Source organism: Diabrotica undecimpunctata, chromosome 10 (assembly GCF_040954645.1).
Source record: "Diabrotica undecimpunctata isolate CICGRU chromosome 10, icDiaUnde3, whole genome shotgun sequence".
Taxonomy (NCBI): Eukaryota; Metazoa; Arthropoda; class Insecta; order Coleoptera; family Chrysomelidae; genus Diabrotica; species Diabrotica undecimpunctata.
In genome coordinates this window covers 67,613,242-67,633,361 of record NC_092812.1, presented here as the reverse complement: position 1 = coordinate 67,633,361, position 20,120 = coordinate 67,613,242, and the positions used below count along the sequence as shown (strand labels likewise).

Below are 20,120 nucleotides of genomic sequence, written 5' to 3'. Positions count from 1 at the left end.
GAGAAAAATAAGGACGAGTGAGAGAATTTAAATACGCCTAAATAACCGAAAATGAGACACTAGATCGAGAAATTTTCCACAGGATACATGCGGGTTGTTTTAACTGGAAGCGAATGAGCGGGGTTCTTTGTGATCGAAAAATTGGGGAAGGGCTGAAAGGAAAGATATACAAAAGTTTGGTGAGACTTGCGTCGATGTACGACGATAAAGTATGGCCTGTAAAGAAGATTCAGGAAAAGAAGATGGAGGTAACTCAAATTAAAATGTTATGGTGTGTGTTGGGTAAGACTAAAAGCGAGAGGATCAGAAAAAACTTGATTAGGGAAAGAGCCAGTGTGACTACAGTCTCAAAAAAGATTCAAGAACAAAGACTGGAATGGAAATTATGTGGGACGAAGGATAGAGAAATTGATGGAAGGAGAGGTAGGAGAAAACCGAGGAGAAGATGGAAGGACTGTGTAGCAGAGGACTTAAAAGAGAAAGGTTTAGTTGAAGAAGACATGACGGACAGAAATGAGTGGCGACGAAGAGTAAAGAACAGCGACTCCTGAAACGGAAAAAGCTGGAGAAGAAGAAGAAGAATAACATATAGGAAGTTATTTTTTCTGTATTCGTTATGTTCGCATCTTTACACGAATTCCAAAAAAATCATAATGTCTTACGACCCTTAAAACCCGATTTTTTAGAAATTTACCGAGGCTTAGTTTACAAACAATGAGCAATTTAAATAAAACCATTGTACAATAATAAATATAATTTAAGATTAATTAACAGTATGGATTTGATTTTCAAATAATAAATTAATTTTTTTGTAAAATGTATTTTTAAAAGATATTATTTATAATTATATTGCATACATATTTAAGTTACCTATCTTTTCGTAACCTTTTTTACTACTAATAATAAGAGAAAAGTAAAATTTTGCAAAATAAATATTTATTTTAAATTGTTTAAACAAATTACTCGGTTAAATAAACAATTCTCAAATTAACTAATTGAATTTTTATAGTCTATGCAACGATGTACCCCACATTAAAACATCAATTTTCGTTGATTAAATATTCGTAAAATCAAAAAATAAAAAATGCTAACTCGGATTCTAAGCGTAGGACATTGATTTTTTTTTAGTTAGTTTAAAAATGCCGACATTTGGAATAAAAAAATTAACTTTCTATATGCTGATTTATCTGAGTTATTTTAAATGTGTATAAGCTTAAAGTCACAGCCCTTTTACAAACCATTTTCCAATATGTATTTAAAAATAATTTTTTAATCAATAAATGATTTAATTGAAAAAGTAAGACTTTCTCTTTAATTTGGTATTTTCAGAAAATATGTAAACCTAATAGTTTACGTATAATAACGTTATAGATAAAAGCTTTCTGGGATAAACAATTTCAATTTTGCAATAATTGTTAAGTGAAACAATTCATATTTTCCCTATTATCACGCAAAATTAAAGTTTTTTGCACATTTTTAGAAAAGTTATTAATAATTTTCAAAAAATCGACTTTTGAATCTATTTTTGTAATAATTAAGCAACACATTAACAAAAATAACTATACAAACTCATGTCCATATAATTTACCGGTTTTCACCTTTAGTATTTAACCCTCTATTGCAGGAATTTATTTTATTTAATTTTTTGACAAAATAAAATAAAATTATATTAAATTACTCTTAATAGATGTATGTAGATTTCACCGTTACACATTTTTTTTTAAATGATCCGGTTTTTTGTGCCCATTTGGAAACATTATGTATAAAAACTTTTATTAGAACCAATTGTCATACACATTAGATATATATGTATTGTCAGTATCAAACTATTCCAAATTGTGAAACTTCTTAAAACAGTTAATACTTTTAGAATGAAAGCATAAATGCACCTTACATTTCTCGCACTGGACCCTTGATTTTTCCTTACAGTTTATCATCTGACATCTTTCCCTATTTACAGTCCAGTTTGGCCAGTGTGAAAACTGATCTGTTTGTACGTGTATATTGGTCTAGGTTCAATGCGTCTTCTTTTGGATGGTTGTTCGGGTGTGGAACTTCTAGGCCGACCTACTTTTCTTTTTTGTAAAACACCACTGTTGGTTAGTTGTTCAGCTAGAATTGTTTTAAAATTCAGCAGTGGTATAATCTCATCAGTCTTTCCAATTTGTTTTTTGATTCGCCTGTCTAATAGCCAAGCATTGACTACTGCTACATCCAGCATATGATAGAAAATACGGTGGTACCATTTTTTGCGTTTGATTTTGATTGGATATAATCCCAATAAGGAATCTTGCAGATCCACACCGCCCATGTGTCTGTTATATTGTTGTACAAAGTCTGGGCAATCAAATTCTTGCCTAGTTGTTTCGGTGCGAAAGAATAACCATTTCCACAATAATCTGACAGTAAAGACACAATTTTGTTGTCACACCACTGGACTGTGTGTATTTCAGTATTCTCATAAGTACCTGAGTGTTCCTGAATGCTTCCCTTTTGTTTTTTTTTTAATTTTTTTCTTTTGCCAACCTTTATAATTCAGAATTCGATTTGTATGGATTTTTGCGATAGAATGTATGCCTCGTTTTGACAAATATGAAACCAGTGGTATACTTGAAAAATAATTATCGTAAAAGAGTTTGTGGTGTTTATTGGACGGTATTTCTCTGCCCAATCGAACTACATTACTAGCAGCTCCCAAATTTACTTCATTCGGTAATTCTGTGTAACCATCTTTTCCAGCCAAAATTTCAAAATTATATGAAAATCCTGAGATTCCTGAGAGAACCCACATCTTGTATCCCCATTTATCAGACTTTTTGGGATTGTATGTCTTCACACTCGAACTTCCTTTAAACAATATAACTTGTTCGTCACAAGATAAGTGTTCTTCTAAAGGTATCTGCAAACATGATCTTTTTATTTGTTCAATCAGTGGCGAGATTTTATCAAGACTCCTTGTATTTTCTAAATAATTACTAAAATGAATAAACGTTTTGATCGTTTCAAAACAATTGATAGCCATTAGGTCTGCAGCTTGTGAAATTCTTGTTGTCGGAGCCCAATAGCGTCTCGTAGTAGGTTGTCTCATTAGAGACATCCACAGCAATATCCCCATAATTTTTTTAATTTCTACAGGACATATGGTAATTGGCTTTGTATACAAGTTTGTCAACTACCTCAATTATAATATCTGGTGTCAAAAAAAACTAAACAATTTGTAAGGAGAATTGAGCTGCAATATGTTGGTTGGACGTAATTTTCAAAACGCAGCTCATCTACATTTCGCGCAGTTTTTGAAGGACGCCATGTCATATGACTTTTTTGATAGATTTTTGTTTCGTAGGTAGTTCAGTATCCGATTCATCGGTTGATAAATCATCATCTTCATTCTTTATCAGAATCTTCTTGACTGTCGATGATTACTCTAGCCCTGGTGGTTTGTGCAGCTAACGGCTCAACGTTATCTTCATCAGATAGTTCCAAATCTTCACTTTCAGAAGAAATATGTCGTAACTTATAGGGCTGAATAATTTTTGCTTTATTGTTGTAAAACGATGTTGTTGGAATACTCTCAAATTCATCAATTTTTTTTTTCTGAAAAGAAAGTTTACTTCAGGTTTATTCAAATTAATGTATTTAAACCAATAATGCATTAAATAAGTCTACCAACTTGCAAAAAACAAACTATAAAATATTTCTTTTTTTCAGTGTCAAAATTTATCCTTAGCACACAATGTTCCTGTACGGGAACAGTAACAATATGGGTCAAATACTAATAACTTCCAAACAAAACTGCCATTTATTTAAACAACCGATGGGTATATCAGCAACACACAATACACATCTAAGAACGAATGTTCCCAAGAGGGAATAAGATGTGTACGCGGTTAAAATTGTCGATAGCAAATACTCATGGAAACTTTATATTTTGAGTTCCCATTTGGGTCCTTTATGCAATAGAGGGTTAAAATCAAATAGCGATCTTACATTGTTTTTAAGACTTTTTATTTGCTAATTTCTCTGGTCTATTATAATCAAGAACCAAAAATAATTATTTCCTTTCGTGGATTCTTTAAGGAATACGTCAAATAAAATAGGTCTCTTTATCCATATTAAAATTCCTCTCTACTGGTATGACATAATTAGTCGTTCTTTACAACTAACTAAGCCATAACAATAACAATAGGATAACAGCTAAAAAGTTAATTTTACTACAACATAAAAGATTAATGTTAGTTGTTAAGAGATGGACCATTGTAGTCGATGGAATTTTAATACATTCACCGAAACATTAATAATTTCCGAAAACGTTTAGTTTGCTTTCTAATATCTTATTGATCTTTAATTTTTTTGAAGAACTTATTGTACAGATCATCAGTTGTTAATTGCTTTTTATTATTTCCTTTATTCGAACCCATTTTTAAGTTTTTCTCTCGTTAAGTATGTCATCAATGTTCAATAAATAAATAACATCTAACTCATAATATTATGGTCTTAATACTATTACTACGCAAAGTTCTGTTGTTTTCGTATCGTACGGAATATTAGTAAAAATTTCGTTACGACAATTTAATTTACCCATTGTAGTATAATAAACACGAATAAGTGCTTTGTGGAACAGTTCTAATTTGTTGTTTAATACATCTGTCTACCGGATACGATTAAATTCATTTTTTGAGGTAGCTGTCCCACAATATCCGGAAGGGAGTTAACTACCGTTGAATTTGTGGTCAGAAGTGTCTCAACAGTTTACCATATCTAGGAAACCCCTATTCATGCAATCAATTAAGTCTTGGTAGATATAAAAGAGGGGAAAATGTATTGAAAACAATATACGTTTCAAATATATTAATGATCTTACAATTATATGCGTCGTATCAACAATTACATATGCCAACGACAATTTTTTTTAGTTTATTGTGTCTTAACTAAAAGGTTATTGACACTGGGTCAATTTTGTTAATATAAAAATTCTTTTCTCGAAGGAAATTTAGTACATTTTGAACAAATTCTAGTTGGCTGAGGATCACATTTTGATTTGGGACCTGAAAAGCGGTTTTAGATCTAACACTAGTTGAAGGAATTTGATGTCTGATTTGCTTGTAATCGATTCCTTTGCAGCACTATCCATAAACAACGCTATGGTAGAACGATTTAATGAGAATGAAATATTAATGTCAGTGACGAGATGAGTAATATTTTCTATTGTGGAATGAGCTTTTCTAAACCCAAACTGATATTTTGGTCATTTGAGGTTGGATTCTAGCCAATATTCCATTCTTGTTTTGAGTATTCGCTCGAATGTTTTAAGTACACAGGATGCCAGTGATATTCCTATTTAGGATTCTGCTAGATTTGGATCTTTTTGCGGTTTTAACATTGGAATTATAATGTATTTCTTCGAATCTGCTGGAATATTTATTTTTTACAAACTTAAACGACCCCTCATTAATGTGGACTGCATTTCTCGATAAAGTCCACAATATAATTTCTACAAATAACACTTTCCGTAAGAGTTATAAAAGCAACCTTAAACCCTGGATAAATCGAACAGCAATTAAACAAATTAATCACAAACAACATCTATGGCGAAAATTTAAACACACCGGGCTTCTTAGTGATTTCCAAAGCCATCGCAGATTTTCAAATAACTTAAAAACATCTCTAAAAATCCTAAGACAAAATTTTGAAGCAAATGTTATTGAAAGCGGTAACATTAAAAAAGTCTACAAATACATACGTTCCTCCATGACGTCTAAAGTTTCCATTCCTCTACTTCAAAAATCCAACTAGACTTTATCCTCTTCTGACAAAGAATCGAATGATGGTTATCTACCTGCTATTAACTGTAATCGTGTCGGCGCATCCTTACAGCGTTGAATTCACAGTGGATCATGTCAAACAACACTTAATGAAACTTCTCACAGCCGCTTCACCCGGTTTAGATGGTTTAACACCAAAACTGTTAAAAAGGTGCGCAGACACGCTTGCAATACCCTTAACGTTAATTATGCAAACTTCTTTCATCCAGAACTCCTTACCCCCTAGTTGGAAATTAGCTTCCGTTACCCCTATTTTTAAAAAAGGCAGCAAACTCGACGACCCCAACAATTATCGTCCGATTAGCTTGCTGCCAGTAGTTGCCAAAGTCATGGAAGCCATTATCTCCGAGGAGATGACCAAATTCCTTCTCCAGGAACATGTTATTTCAACACAACAACATGGATTTGTCTCTGGTCGCTCTACTCTAACTAATCTCTTACATTGTGTTAACGACTGGACGTCATCCCTTAACAGTTCGCAGCCGGTCGACGTTGTTTATCTAGATTTCTCTAAAGCCTTTGACCATGTACATAAGCGCAGACTTCTACATAAGCTAGAACATTTCGGAGTTCGCGGTACTTTACTTCGTTGGATAGATGATTTTCTGACAGATCGATATTACAAAGTTAGAGTTGAGGAATCTTTCTCACAGGACAGGTTAGTGGAAAGTGGAGTGCCTCAGGGTTCCGTCCTTGGACCTCTGCTGTTTACGGTTTACACCAGCGATGTTCCTTACTATGTCTCAAGTAAAATATCGTTCTACGCTGATGACACAGAAATATATGCCAATCCAATCACAAACCAGCTAACCCTCCAAATGGACTTGGACTCTATTTTAACTTGGTGTTCCCAGTGGTTACTACCCTTAAACTCGGAAAAATGTGTAGTGCTTCGAATTGGTAAAAATAACCCACTTGTGTCGTACTTTGTTAACGGGCAGCCATTAGATTCTGTGTTTTCGTATAACGATCTTGGTGTTATCATAAACAGCAGCCTAACTTGGTCCGACCATATTACCTCTATTTGTAAACGTGCGAACTCCAGACTGTATCTTATTCGGATGTGTTTTTCGAGAGTTTCATTGCAATCACTATATAAACTTTACACTCTGTACGTAAGACCCATACTTGAATACGCTGGACCAACGTGATATCCTGATCTGGTTCGAGACAAGACTATGTTGGAAAACGTCCAAAGAAAAGCCACTCGAATTTCTTTGGGACCGAGAAGACCTTCTTATGCAGAAAGACTTATGGCTCACCTAACTTCTTTTGAACTTCGCCGACAACGTGGAGACTTAATTACAAGTTTTAAAATATTAATATTCAATTTTGGAAATCTCGATGAAATGTTTACCATTAATCAAGATGAACGCCTCAGAGGTCATCAGTTCAAACTGATGAAAGAAAATTTTTCTACAAGATCAAGGCAGAACTTTTTACCAAATCGAGTTTTTGGGTGCTGGAATAACCTTAACGATAACATTGTCTCTGCTCCCTCTACCAACTCGTTCAAAAACAGACTTGACCGTTTTACATTATAGTTAAAATATTGTTTTTCTTTTAAACCAAAAATTGTAATTTTATTTCTTTTATTTGTAATTTTTGTTTTTTACTAGTAGGTTATTAATGAAATTTCTTTGTTTTTGGGCATAATATGGACTTAGTTCCTCTGCCCTCGCTTATGTATAATAATAATAATAATAATAATAATACTGCGTGGTTTCCCATATCACTTAAACTTTGATATAAAATTTGTTCCAACCTGCACCGAATTACATTTTGATTGTAATTATATTTGATAAGACTATATATCAAATATGCGTTTGAGAACTTTGTCCTAAAATCAAGTAAAATCTACTTGTCACTCATAATTATGCCAAGAAAATAAACATGAATTAATCTTTAATGTTACGCATTAATTTCGATTGAAAATGATGTAATGCACTTTTTTAACGATGCTAATGTACCAATTCTACAACATTTTTTCGTTGATTGAATTAAAAACACACGTGTTTCTGTGAAAGTGTGAATTGAATTAAAAGAATCTTCTCACACTTCGTATACACGTTTAACTAATTCCTAATTAGAGAAAAATAGGAGAAATCACTCGGTTACGTCCAAAAAATACCGTTATATATACATAGTATTGTTATGCGAGTATTTATTTGATTTTTCTTAAAATACACTGACTGTATAATTAGAGAAACATTTGTTTATTTGCTTACAGGGTATGAGAAACACTGACGACGTTAATTAAATGATACATTTAATCCACATTCTTTCTTTTTACAACGGCTACTGCATAAATTTTTATGTCAGTCGATGTAGAAATGTCAAATCTCACGTAAGCAACGTAAAGTTCGACATTTTAATCAATTACTTAATCGCTAAATTAATTAATAAAAAGGAGAATATTTTGAAAAACTCCTGAAAGATATCTAAGACCTGAATATACACACAACCAAACTTATATGGAATCATCTGATATTTTTTATTATTTTAAGCGAATTTTTTTTATTTATTTGTTTTTTTGGTTGTCAGTGTTACTCACCCTAGGCCTCATGCAAGCTCCAATTCGCGTGGGCATGCTCCTAAACAAATTGTCAACATTTTATTATGGTAGGTTGTTTCCTCTCTTCAATAGCAGCTTGTACTAGCTGTACCGTGTTTTGTGGATTATCCCGGCGAGGTCTAATTCTTTTTTTAAGCATATTCCACAAATGCTCTGTAGGGTTAAGGTCCACAAATGCTCTGTAGGGTTAAGGTCGGGTGAGCAAGCAAGCCACTATAGAATAGTGATATCTTCTGCTACAAGGAGGTCTGTAGTGACTCTGCTGGTATGTATAGGTGCATTATCATGAATGAAAATTAAATTTTTTCCCTTTGCACTTTTTCACTCTAGAGTCTAAATACAGGTTCTAGAACCAAATCAACATACCTGCGAGCTTTTAAAGTTGGTTGAATGGAAATTAAAGGAGTTTTTTCACCGGTCATATTACTTCCCCAGAACATAACACTTTTCAGACGTAATTTCCAATGTTTCAGTTTTGTTATTGAAGACACCAATTTAGGCAATCAATCTTGTGTTGCCTAGTTAACTTGGGAACCCGTAACTCTCTACTGCTGTATAGTACTTGGACACGAGGTCTTCTTCTTATCGTTTCAAATGAAACACTTACACTTGTACCTTCCAAAAGCTGGTTTTGGAGTTGCGATTGAGAAAATGTTGGGTCTCTTCTACCTATTTTGACAATAAAACGATTATGACAAATCATTGTTACTTTTTGTCGACTTTATCTTGGTCTATTCTTAAGCGTTCCTAATTCCTGATACATAGCATAGGTTTTTTACACCACGCCCTGTGTTACACCTACCACTGCAGCTATGTCCCTCTGAGGCATTCGTTGGTGCACACGACCAATAATCTTTCCCCTTTGCACATCCTTTAACCCCACTTAAGGCATATTTTCGTTGTTGAAAGCGAAAATAAGTTTATTTTCATTCAATTTACAACTGAAACAAATAATCTATACCATGCCGAATTGTGTTATTTGATTGTTTCATTGGTTTGTTTATTTTTAATAAAAACCTTTATTATTCGCAACAATACCAAGTTTTTTCAAAAGAAATAAATATTGGTTTAAAATACAGATAATTCCATATAAGTTTGGTTGTGTGTAGATGTAAAACATAGATTTTATAGAAAATTAAACTTGGAGAAAGATAAAAAATGGGAGAAAAATAAGAAAGACTTGCTACACATTTAGACAATATCTGCAGCACAGCTAAAACTTTTTTTTTTCTTCTGAGGGTGGAAATTTTCTAAAATCCGTACTATGACACATCTCTAGGAATGACTGGCGTGTGTTGGATTTAGGATAGAGGAGTACATCCGAGCTTAGGTCCCCTCCTGGAAGGAGGTCCTACAAACGCATGTCTTCCTGTTATTCTGCATACCAACTAAAACCACTCTTTTCTTCGTGTACGCAGTTGACTGTCGCAGGTACCGGTAATATTACTAAAACTAGGAGATGATACGGCATGGGACATACCCGTGCGTATATTTGTACCCGTACAAATGAGGAGATTTGCCTTGTAACACCTAAATAAGTATTAGGAAAGCTCCTAGAAGACTTTTTTCGGAACGCGTCTGTTTTAAAAAAATTAGGAAACTTCCTTATCGTCAAAAAGGCTACTCTTGGTTGCTCTATTCTTGATCGAATTTCTGATTTTGGATTTAGATCTTCAGTAATTCAGACTCCTAAGTACTTGATTTTGTCCACTTCAATATTTTCATTTTTTATCTGGATCCTTGCTATGACTTTACCCCTCTTACTGAGAACCGTGGTTTTTGTTTTCTTTATGTTTATTGTTAAACCAAACTGTTCCCCAATATCACAAATTGTGTTTTAGTATCGTCTGCAGGTCTTTCTCACTTTCAGAGATAATTACTGTATCGTCGGTATAATGAATGTTATTTATATTTTCACTAGTGTGATGGGGAGGAAGAATATAAATGATTAAACATAGTTTTATACAACTTGTATTTTTAACTAACAGGGAAATAATTATTAAAAACCTTTTTACACTGACAATTGACATTACATGTATTATTATTATTAATTTCACATAATATGTCCAAACAATTTTAACTTTCGAGATTTGATGGTGGTCAGTACCTCTCGGTTCTTATTCATTCTTCTGAGGACCTCCTCATTTGTGATTCGGTCAGTCCACGGGATCTTAAGCATTCTCCGATATAGCCACATCTCAAATGCTTCCAGTTTTCTGCACATATCTTCGTTCAAGGTCCACGATTCAACACAATAAAAAAGGACACAAAAGACGTAGCATCGCAGCATTCTTACTTTTATATCAAGAGAGAGGTTGTGACTCTTGAAGAAGGCCCCCATCCGATTGAAAGTGGATCTAGCTTTTCTGATGCTTTCTCTAATCTCCTGGTTGTTGGTTCAGTCTTCATTTATTATGATGCCGAAGTAGTTGTAGTGCGTCACTCTTTCTACATGGGATTGGTTGATGTTATGTTTAACTTTGTCGAAAGCTTTCTCATAGTCTATAAATGTGACCAAAGCCAAATTGTCTATTACTCATATCTGCTTCTCACTTTCTGAAAATTCTTGCATTTAACCTTTAAAAATATTAATTGTGACATTAAGATGATCAATATATAGTCATTACAGTGTTTGGGATTCTTGGTTTGTGGTAGCGGAACAAGGGTCGATAGTAGCCATTCTGTAGGTATCTCACCAGATTTGTATATGTTGTTAAAGAGGATAGTTATTGCGCTTAAATTGTCTTCATCTATAAGTTGAATCGGCTCGATGTGAACTTTATCTGGCCCGGGGGGCTCTGCCAGATTTTGAGTTGTTTATAGCTTGTTGGACTTTCATTCGCTATCAATTTGTGTTGGATCCGTTCTTATGTCCATGAAAAGATCTTCAATATATTTAGTCCATACTTGTTTTATTTCAATTGGGTTATTAATAGGTTTATTGTTTTTGTCGATTAATCGGTTAGGTGTGTTTGTTCGTGATTTTCCAGATAATTCTCTGACTCTTTGATGTAGTTTATAATGATACTGTTTTTTCTGCAATTCCTCCACTTTATTGCATGTTTCCATCATCCACTTTTTCTTAGCCTCTTTTACTTTGTTTCTTATTAATTTATGTTTATCTCTGTATTTACCTGGGTCTTTGTTTCTATATTTTCTTCTTTATTCCATGATTTCCATTATTTCTTGTGTCGTCCAAGGTTTTTGGCTTTCTTCTTTCTTTTGCAGAGTTTCGTTCTATAATAGAATAATAGATGTTTATATAATAGAATTTTTGATTTTGCTCCACATAATGTTCACATTCTCAGTGTTTTTCGTTTCTAATGTAAATCTTTTCATTTCTTGATTTATACAAGTTAAAGCCTCAACAGATATTTCGTTTATCTTGAGCAACTGAGTATTTACCTTAGAACTTTTGGATTTTATTATATTTTTTATCCTCAGTTTCATTTTTGAGACAAGGAGGTTATGGTCTGATAGGACATCTGACATCTGCTCCAGGGTAAGTCTTAACGCTTATAATGGAATTTCTTAATATTAGATTGATTAGTATATAGTCGATTTGATTTCTAATGCAATTTTGTTTATTGTCCCGTGGTGCCCTCCAGGTATACGGGATGGTAATCGAAACCATGTGTTCATAATCGCCAGGTTTTCATCTTGACAAAATTAAGCCAATCTATCGCCTCTAGCATTTCTTGGTCCTAAATCATCATCACCTATTATATTGTCCACTCGGCCTTTTCCGATCTTTACATTTAAATCGCCCATTATTATTGTAATCTTTTTCTTCCTGGTGTATTGTAAAAGTTGAGTTGTTCATAAAAATGTTCTATTTCAGCTTCTGATTTATCTGCAGTTGGAGCAGACACTTGCACTATATTAGTGTTCACTGGCTTACCCTGTATGTGTAATAACAGCATTCTATTCGAATTAATATAAATGGGTGTTTTTTTAGAGGTATAAAAATGTAAGATGGCACCACTTTTTGAACTGTCGGCTATTTTGACAGCTGTCAAGTGATTTACGTTAAGTTATGCTTCCAAATTGTACAAATTTATTTTGAAAATTGTGATTCTGTTCGAAATACGTATCGCGCACTACGTCCATTTTATGGTCAACATATCAGAGCAAGTAATTCGATTAACCATGAAACGTTTTTGCACCACGTTTACTCTAAATGATAATATGCATCCACGTCGTACAGTGCGTACAGAAGAAGTTGTTGCTGCTGTAGACCGTAGCATACAGGAAGACCCGAATCAGTATATCTGCCATCATGCACAGCAGTTGGATACGTGTCCATGCACTTTATGGAATATTTTACGGAAAGATCTTACTTTGCATGCTTACAAAATCCAACTCATGCAAGAATTGAAGATACATCATCACCTAGCAAGGCGTAGATTCGTAGATTCGGTGAGTGGGTCCAAAACTTTGATTCTAATTTTCATAAGCGAATTTTGTTTAGCGATGAAGCTCATTTTTGGTTGAATGGCTACGTCAACAAACAAAATTGCCCTATTTGGAGTTAAGATAATCCTCAAATGTATGTTGAGAAACCATTACATCTAGTAAAACTGACTGTTTGGTGTGCTTTGTGGTCTGGTGGAATCATTGGACCGTACTTCTTTAAAAACGATGCTGGACAGAATGTTACAGGCAATGGTGACCACTATACAGCCATAATTACTGCCTTTTTCGTTCCCCAATTGAAGCTCATGATGTCCAGGAGTTGTCGTTTCAATATGACGACACAACATGCCACACAGCTCATGACACAATTGATTTATTAAAGGAAACATTTCTTAACCGCATACTTTTACGTTTCGGACGTTATTGCCGATGTACCAGGACAAATATTGAAAAAATTGGACCTCCAATTAGACTAGGTCAGAGCCAGCCATGACGGTCATGTGCCAGAAATCTTATTTAAATTTTAATGCCAAAAAATTACCTTTCAAATAAAGTCAATTTTATGCCAATTTCTAAAAATCATCTTTGCTTTATTCCATTTCAAAGCTCTGTACCTCTAAGAAAACACCCTTTATAAACATTTCCGATAAAAAATTACCACTACAATTTAACACTACCGAGCCCTCCTTGTATATTTATTTATCACTGCAGGAAACTCATAAACAGATTCCCTTATTTACCATACAGTTTCATTCATGAGATACAATGAATGCATACAAAACATCGTCAAGACATTGACTTTAAAATAGTAGAATACATCAATAACGGTTAAATTGAGCTTCAACATTGTAGTTGGAATCATATAATATATATATATATATATATATATATATATATATATATATATATATATATATATATATATATATATATATATATATATATATATATATATACTTCAAAATTGTTTACAAAACAAAACCTGATAATCTGGATAATCTTACAAATTAAAAACTGATAATTCGTCAAATAGTAAATAAGTATATGAGCAATTTGCGATATGTTCTATAAATATTTGTTATCATAGATTTAGGTACTACCAAATAAAACAAAAATGATGCTTTAGACATAATGTTATATATTATAAAACTGTTCTATGGGGATACAATGCTCGCTAAAGTTATAGCGAGGATATAAATATCATCACATGCCTCTTTTAAATTCACTGCTGAACATAGGCTCTCCTGTTTGTATCCAAAGTTTTTGCTTATCTTTAATAGATCATGTTGTCATCGCGTATGGAATTTTTCTCATCATTAGTCTCTGTACCAGTAGTTTCCTAGCCCATCTTACTGTACATATCTCCTTAAGGTTTATACCATCCATATGTCGATATAGATAGTTTGAATTCGTAGATCTTCATTTCTGATCTTGTCTTCCAGCGTGACGTTTTAAAACGTTTTTCTTGTAAGGAAAATTGTCTCTTCACTTTAGCTTATTATTGGCAGTAAACACTGATCGAAAACTTTTTCTTCAGATTAATTGGTAAATCTTTAAAAACGTTTTTAAGCCGCACATCCACCCTACTCTTCTTCAGACTTGACTTGTTTAGTTATCCTTGCCCATTCGGATGTCATGTTCAAGATATACGTACTATTGGGTATATTTCACCTTTTTCTGCGGTTGGTGGGGATCCACTGTAACATTCGCTTTGACCATCGTTGATCATTCACCTATTACATGCCGTACTATCTTCTTTATATGTCCCTGATAAGATGCTTGAACATGACAACTACAAGCTATACTGGCACCATACTGTGGTTCCAGACCGACGAGTGGCACAAAATAGACAGATCTCCTATTGGTTTACAAACACTGTTTTTAATGTAACGATACCCAATAACAACCTGCGTGTTAAATATAATTTAACGGTACAAAATAAAGAGACAGTGAAAAATGAAGTGTACCTGGTGCATCATAAGGGTCTTCACATTTTACTCTTTTTCAACTTATCCTGAGTGAAATGTTTTAAATCTTTCCTATCAGCCTCTCTTGGCTAACTCTTGTTTCTTCCGTACCCGAATGGCTATTAGGTTTTCGAGGGCAGAGAGGTCACTACAATTCTTTCTACTACATACTCTTTACATGAAAACCACAACGGCGATGAAGGTGGATAAGAAATTTCAAAACGACGAATTCGACGGAAGTGACTTTTAGGCGTAGTATAGACGCATAGAGACTGAGTGACTGCTTGTATCAGTAGTTTCCTTCTACTAGCCAACAGCTTCGGATGGACGAGTTGGTAGGAGTAAGGGCAAACCCTTCTCCTAGAGGCGAGAACAAACATCTTCATACTACCATGAAAAAGCACTGGTGACAGCGTTCAGATGGACCAGAGAATTTGTGGGAGGTAATCCAGCATACCAGGTTACCGAGGACTCGGTAGCACCGAAATAATTCCTAATAAAACTCAATCCTTTTAATACCGTTGGTATCTGGAATGAGTGCATTTTCCGCTTAGAGAAAGTCAGAGCGACATTGCTTAAATCTATGATAATATTGCCCATCAAATTGAAAAATATGTAGGAACCACACAAAGAATAGAAAGAAGGCATTCATTCTAAATATCGATGATGATATCATTAAAAAATAAAACAATGAATGAGATATATGCACCATAATGTACACATTCATTAATGAATAGAAAAAGTACCGACACGATAAGAGTGGTTAAATCTAAAATAGTAAAAAATGAAAGAGGTGATCTATTTATTAACTAATTTGAAAACAACAAGCTGTATGCAAACTCTTTCTTCAGAAAAAATCATTAAAACTGAAATTGACAATATATAGTAACAAACAATATAAACCACAAAGCATATTCTGCTTTTAAAGTTTTTAGATTCTTGAATTAATTTATTTCAGCATATTTAATTTTTTCCAGCGGATTATTTGCTAGTTCTTCGAGTTTTGCGGATATAAAAAATAGTATCCAACACCCCTCTTCTGCTGTAGGAATCGAACGAAAACCCACAGATCCTTTCGGGATGCGCCTATGCTTTCGACTTATCTTAGCCAAATAGTGTTATCGGCACGTTATGGCTCTGGTTTGTTTACGTTTACCTATAAATAAGTCATCATTAAAGCGTTGGGTCTACCTACATGTAGTGTTAAGTGGGAATTCTACCTGCGAATTCTGGTAAAATTAGTTATTAACAGTACAGCAAATGTAATTTTGCCAAAAATGTAAGTACCATCCTAGTACCAAAAATTTTACTTATGAAAAGAGAAATGTGGATTTATGTTGTATATTTGATATCTTAAATACAATTGTTTAATCAGGAAGAATTGATTTATCTCTAAAACATCTACTACTACAGCATATCAGTTTGTTTACTCCTAAAATACGGAAATGTTTGACTTCGTCATTCTTCCTGAATTGAACTAACGCATTTTTGTGGAAATAAATATTAGGTTATACCTATATTTAGAAAAATATAGTTTTACGTAGGGTAAACGGGAGAAAAATGAAGTTTCTAGAAAATAAATATCTTACTGGTTTTATTCTGCAGTTCTTACTTCGCGTAGTTGTTAATACTCTATAATATATCGTCATATCCCTAACAAGCCATAACTGATATACATCAATTTCGTTCACAATACAGTAACTTCTGTAATACCTACTCTATTTTAATTTCCAGTATTGGATGCAGTTGCTTTCTTCTATTTATCATGCTTTCCTTTCTTATGTTTTGATTATTTATCTACCACCCACTCGTTTTTTACTCATTTGTGGTATAACCTTCTCATTTGTGGTATTTTTCTATATCTCTTGTGTTTCTATAGTTACTGTTATACTTTTACGGGAGACGGTCACACTGCGACCTATAAGATATATTATGTCCCCCTTTTATTACCTTTTTGATGTTTTTTCTCAGTGATTAGAGCAGCTCACGTAGTCCTATTTCCCAAGGATATACTGCCCAAGCTGCCTTACTCCGCTGAGGATTTGTAGGACCCTGATGAGGTCATCAAGACTTATTCGGGATAGAGACAAACAGCACGGATGGGGTCCCCTCTTAGCTCGTTATCTTTTAATTTATCTTTTAATATACACGTAGATTTAGGCAATGTTCCCATACCATAGCTAGACTATGATCTCCCAGTTATTCAGCTCTGTGGAGTATCGCTTAGATAACACTTCCCTCCTATGCCATGCGTCTCCTGGCGACAATGGTGTTACACCTTGGGTTTGGAAAACGCATTAGTCGCAGCACCAATCTTAACATATGATGAGCCAGTTGTGAGCTGTCTGGTGATTTGGCGACTCAACTTGGTGAAGATCTACATGTCTATATGTGTATTTTCTGGTCCAATAAAAGGAGCAGTAGCTCATTCTTTAGCAGGACTATCAACAATTTTGTTACCAACAATTTCTTTAGGCCCTGGCACCTACAAATATTTTGTCGTTAAACATATATTTTCTATTAATTTCAAAGTAAATTTTGCAGATGACTTTGTTTATCATTCCTTCTTTGTCGAACTCGACTGAATGATAAAAGTTACAGAACTCTTTAATCTTCTTTGAAAACCAGCTTCCATATATATAGTAAGTGACAAGATATAGTCGGTGTCCTCTTTTAATCTAAAACTTGCTAATTGAACTGGAATTATCGTCTATGATCTACCGAAAGTTTTTGTTATAAAAATAATATTAATCGCCCTATAAATTTAAAAAACAAATTGTTTCTTTGCACATGTAGTTTTGTCACATTCCTGGAGTTGTTAACGGATCTTTGAGTCAAGTTATTGCTCTTTCCAATTCATCTTCAAAAATATAACCCTGTGTCATTTATTAAGAAGGCTAAAGGTCCTTCTTGAAAATTGGTTGTTGTCTGTCCGTTTGCTGTCTGTGTCGTAACTCTTAAAGGAAAAGTTCCAGACTCTTTAAACTTGAAACATACGTTTATTTTAGTCCAAGAAAGGATTCTATTTAATTTGAAGTCAATAGGTCAATGTTCAACAAATTTTTAGATAACTCGGTATATTTAAGACGTAAAATCTTGAGACTTGATATGTGCTGCTTTTATATAAATACACGGTGTGTCAAATTTGGAGTCAATAGGTAAATAATTTGCAAAAACTCACATACGATATTGTCGAATTACATCAGATCCACATATCTAAATTGCTAGTATTTTGTAGGTTAAAACAATTTGCTTCTGAAATTTGATAAGTTCCTCATTTGTGACTTTGAACTACGTTACTTGGTTTGTGTCAGAAAACATTGTGCATGGATAACATCAAGTGATATGATAGCAATAAGTCTTAGTCCAGTTGTCAGAGATTTGACCTCTAACAATCTTACGAACAAGCTGAATTTTTCTGAGAATATCAATTTTGGGGACCCCAAAAAAAACGCCGAAAAGTTTACCACTCCTACTCCCCGGCTTCCCCCTACTTCGCCTCCTCGTAAGGGGGAAAACGGAAAAAAATCGATTTACCAAGAATCTGTATACCGTAGAAAAAAATGTTTCAAATAAACAATATAGCTAAGATAATTTGGAATAATAATGTTAATTAGCACTTAAGAATGTAGTAGAATAAACTGTTCTTTCAGAAACAAGGCTTGAAGCGGCCGGCGATTATGAATGTGAGTTAGGGTACGTTCATAACGGAGACCATCGCATCGTATCCTCGCCTAGAGCATTGCATTGATAGTCCACGCATTTAAATTCGTGGACTAAAATCGCATTTAAAATAATGCATTTATTTTACCTATCGATCAATTATGGTATGATCCTATGGTCGGAGAGAGGGTCGGTGCCTCGAAGAATATAGCTTTCATATGCAATTTTTGTATTTTGCCGTAAATGAAGTCGGTTTAAATAAAAGTGTTAAATAATTAAACTTTGCGCGATTTTTGCCATTTTTCATGATTTTCATCAATAAAATTTACCACCTATGTCTTACGATTCAGATCAAACCCTTGAACGGTATGAACAAGATGGAGTATATTATGACTTTAAGGTTTTGTCTAAAAAACTTGTTTGTACTGCATATCATGTCATGTATGAGGGAGCTCATAATCCATTCGGGAGCACAGTCTTTCGCTAGATAGTACAAATAGAGATTTCCAAGTTGTGTCGCAGAACTTATTTATATATTTAGTATTTTTTCTAAGTGTTGCTTATAAGGAAGGGTTCACTTTAGAGTCAACCCATTATAAACATATATCTGATGCATTGGAATTGATGTATTTATCTTATTGTGTATTTGTTATTATCTTTACTAAATTCCTGTCACTGTTTGTTACAGATTTACTTGGTAATATGGATTCCAAAGCCTCTCAATTAGTAAATTCAAAAAATGAGCTGTGCTGAACATTATCAAGACGTTTTAAAATATTTAGAAGAATCTCAGGTAAGTGATTTACGTTTTGGTAGATATTATATATAGCTACATAGGGCAAATATTATTTTAATTAAAAAATTATTTAAATATTGCATAAAAACTGTGTTTACTGCTATGTATACAAAACAATAGACCTTGGCAAATGTATGAGACAGGGCGACACCATCTCACCCAAGTTATTTACTTTGGCATTAGAAAATGTCTTCAAAAAACTAAATTGGGCCGAAAAGGGATTAAAAATAGATGGAGTATAACTTAACCATTTGCGTTTCGCAGACGACATAGTACTAATAAGCACAGATATCCATGAACTAAAATCAATGCTACAAGATTTAAATCACAAATCGAATCAAATAGGATTAAAAATGAATCTCGACAAAACAAAGATATTAAGCAACAGCCTAGAAAACATCACGATAGATAACATCAATATAGAAAAGATAGAACAATATATATATATATATATATATATATATATATATATATATATATATATATATATATATATATATATATATATATATATATATATAGGACATGCAATTAAAAACGAAAAGGAAAATCAAACCCTAGAAATTAAAAGAAGGACACAATTGTCATGTGCTGCTTTTGGTAAGTTCAGCTTCATTTTAAAAGACAGAAAAATCCCAATACACTTAACACGAAAAACCTATGACACTTGTATACTACCAGTTGCAACTTATGGATTATAAACTATGGCAATAACATGAAAAATGGCAGAACAACTCAACTAAGAGTAACTCAACGGGCCATGGAGAGGGCCATGTTTAATATAAGCCTCAGAGACAAAATTCCTAACACCAAAATACATCGAAGAACTAAAGTAACCGACATCATGGGAAAAATAGCGACATTGAGATGGCAATGAGTAG

At 33.5% G+C, this 20,120-nt stretch overlaps 1 protein-coding gene across 3 annotated transcripts in view; it reads left to right on the top strand.

Moving 5' to 3' along the window:
* Nucleotides 1–20,120, top strand: part of cv-c (RhoGTPase activating protein) — a 195,908-nt gene that overhangs the window by 61,882 nt on the left and 113,906 nt on the right. For 2 of the 3 annotated variants that reach the window (XM_072546484.1, XM_072546485.1), the window contains exon 2: nt 19,132–19,236. In XM_072546484.1, coding sequence (XP_072402585.1) covers nt 19,183–19,236 — 54 coding nt within the window. In that variant the 5' untranslated portion in view covers nt 19,132–19,182. Of the gene's footprint in view, nt 1–15,952; nt 16,060–19,131; nt 19,237–20,120 lie in introns of those variants that run through there. The other variant, XM_072546486.1, reaches the window with a different exon arrangement.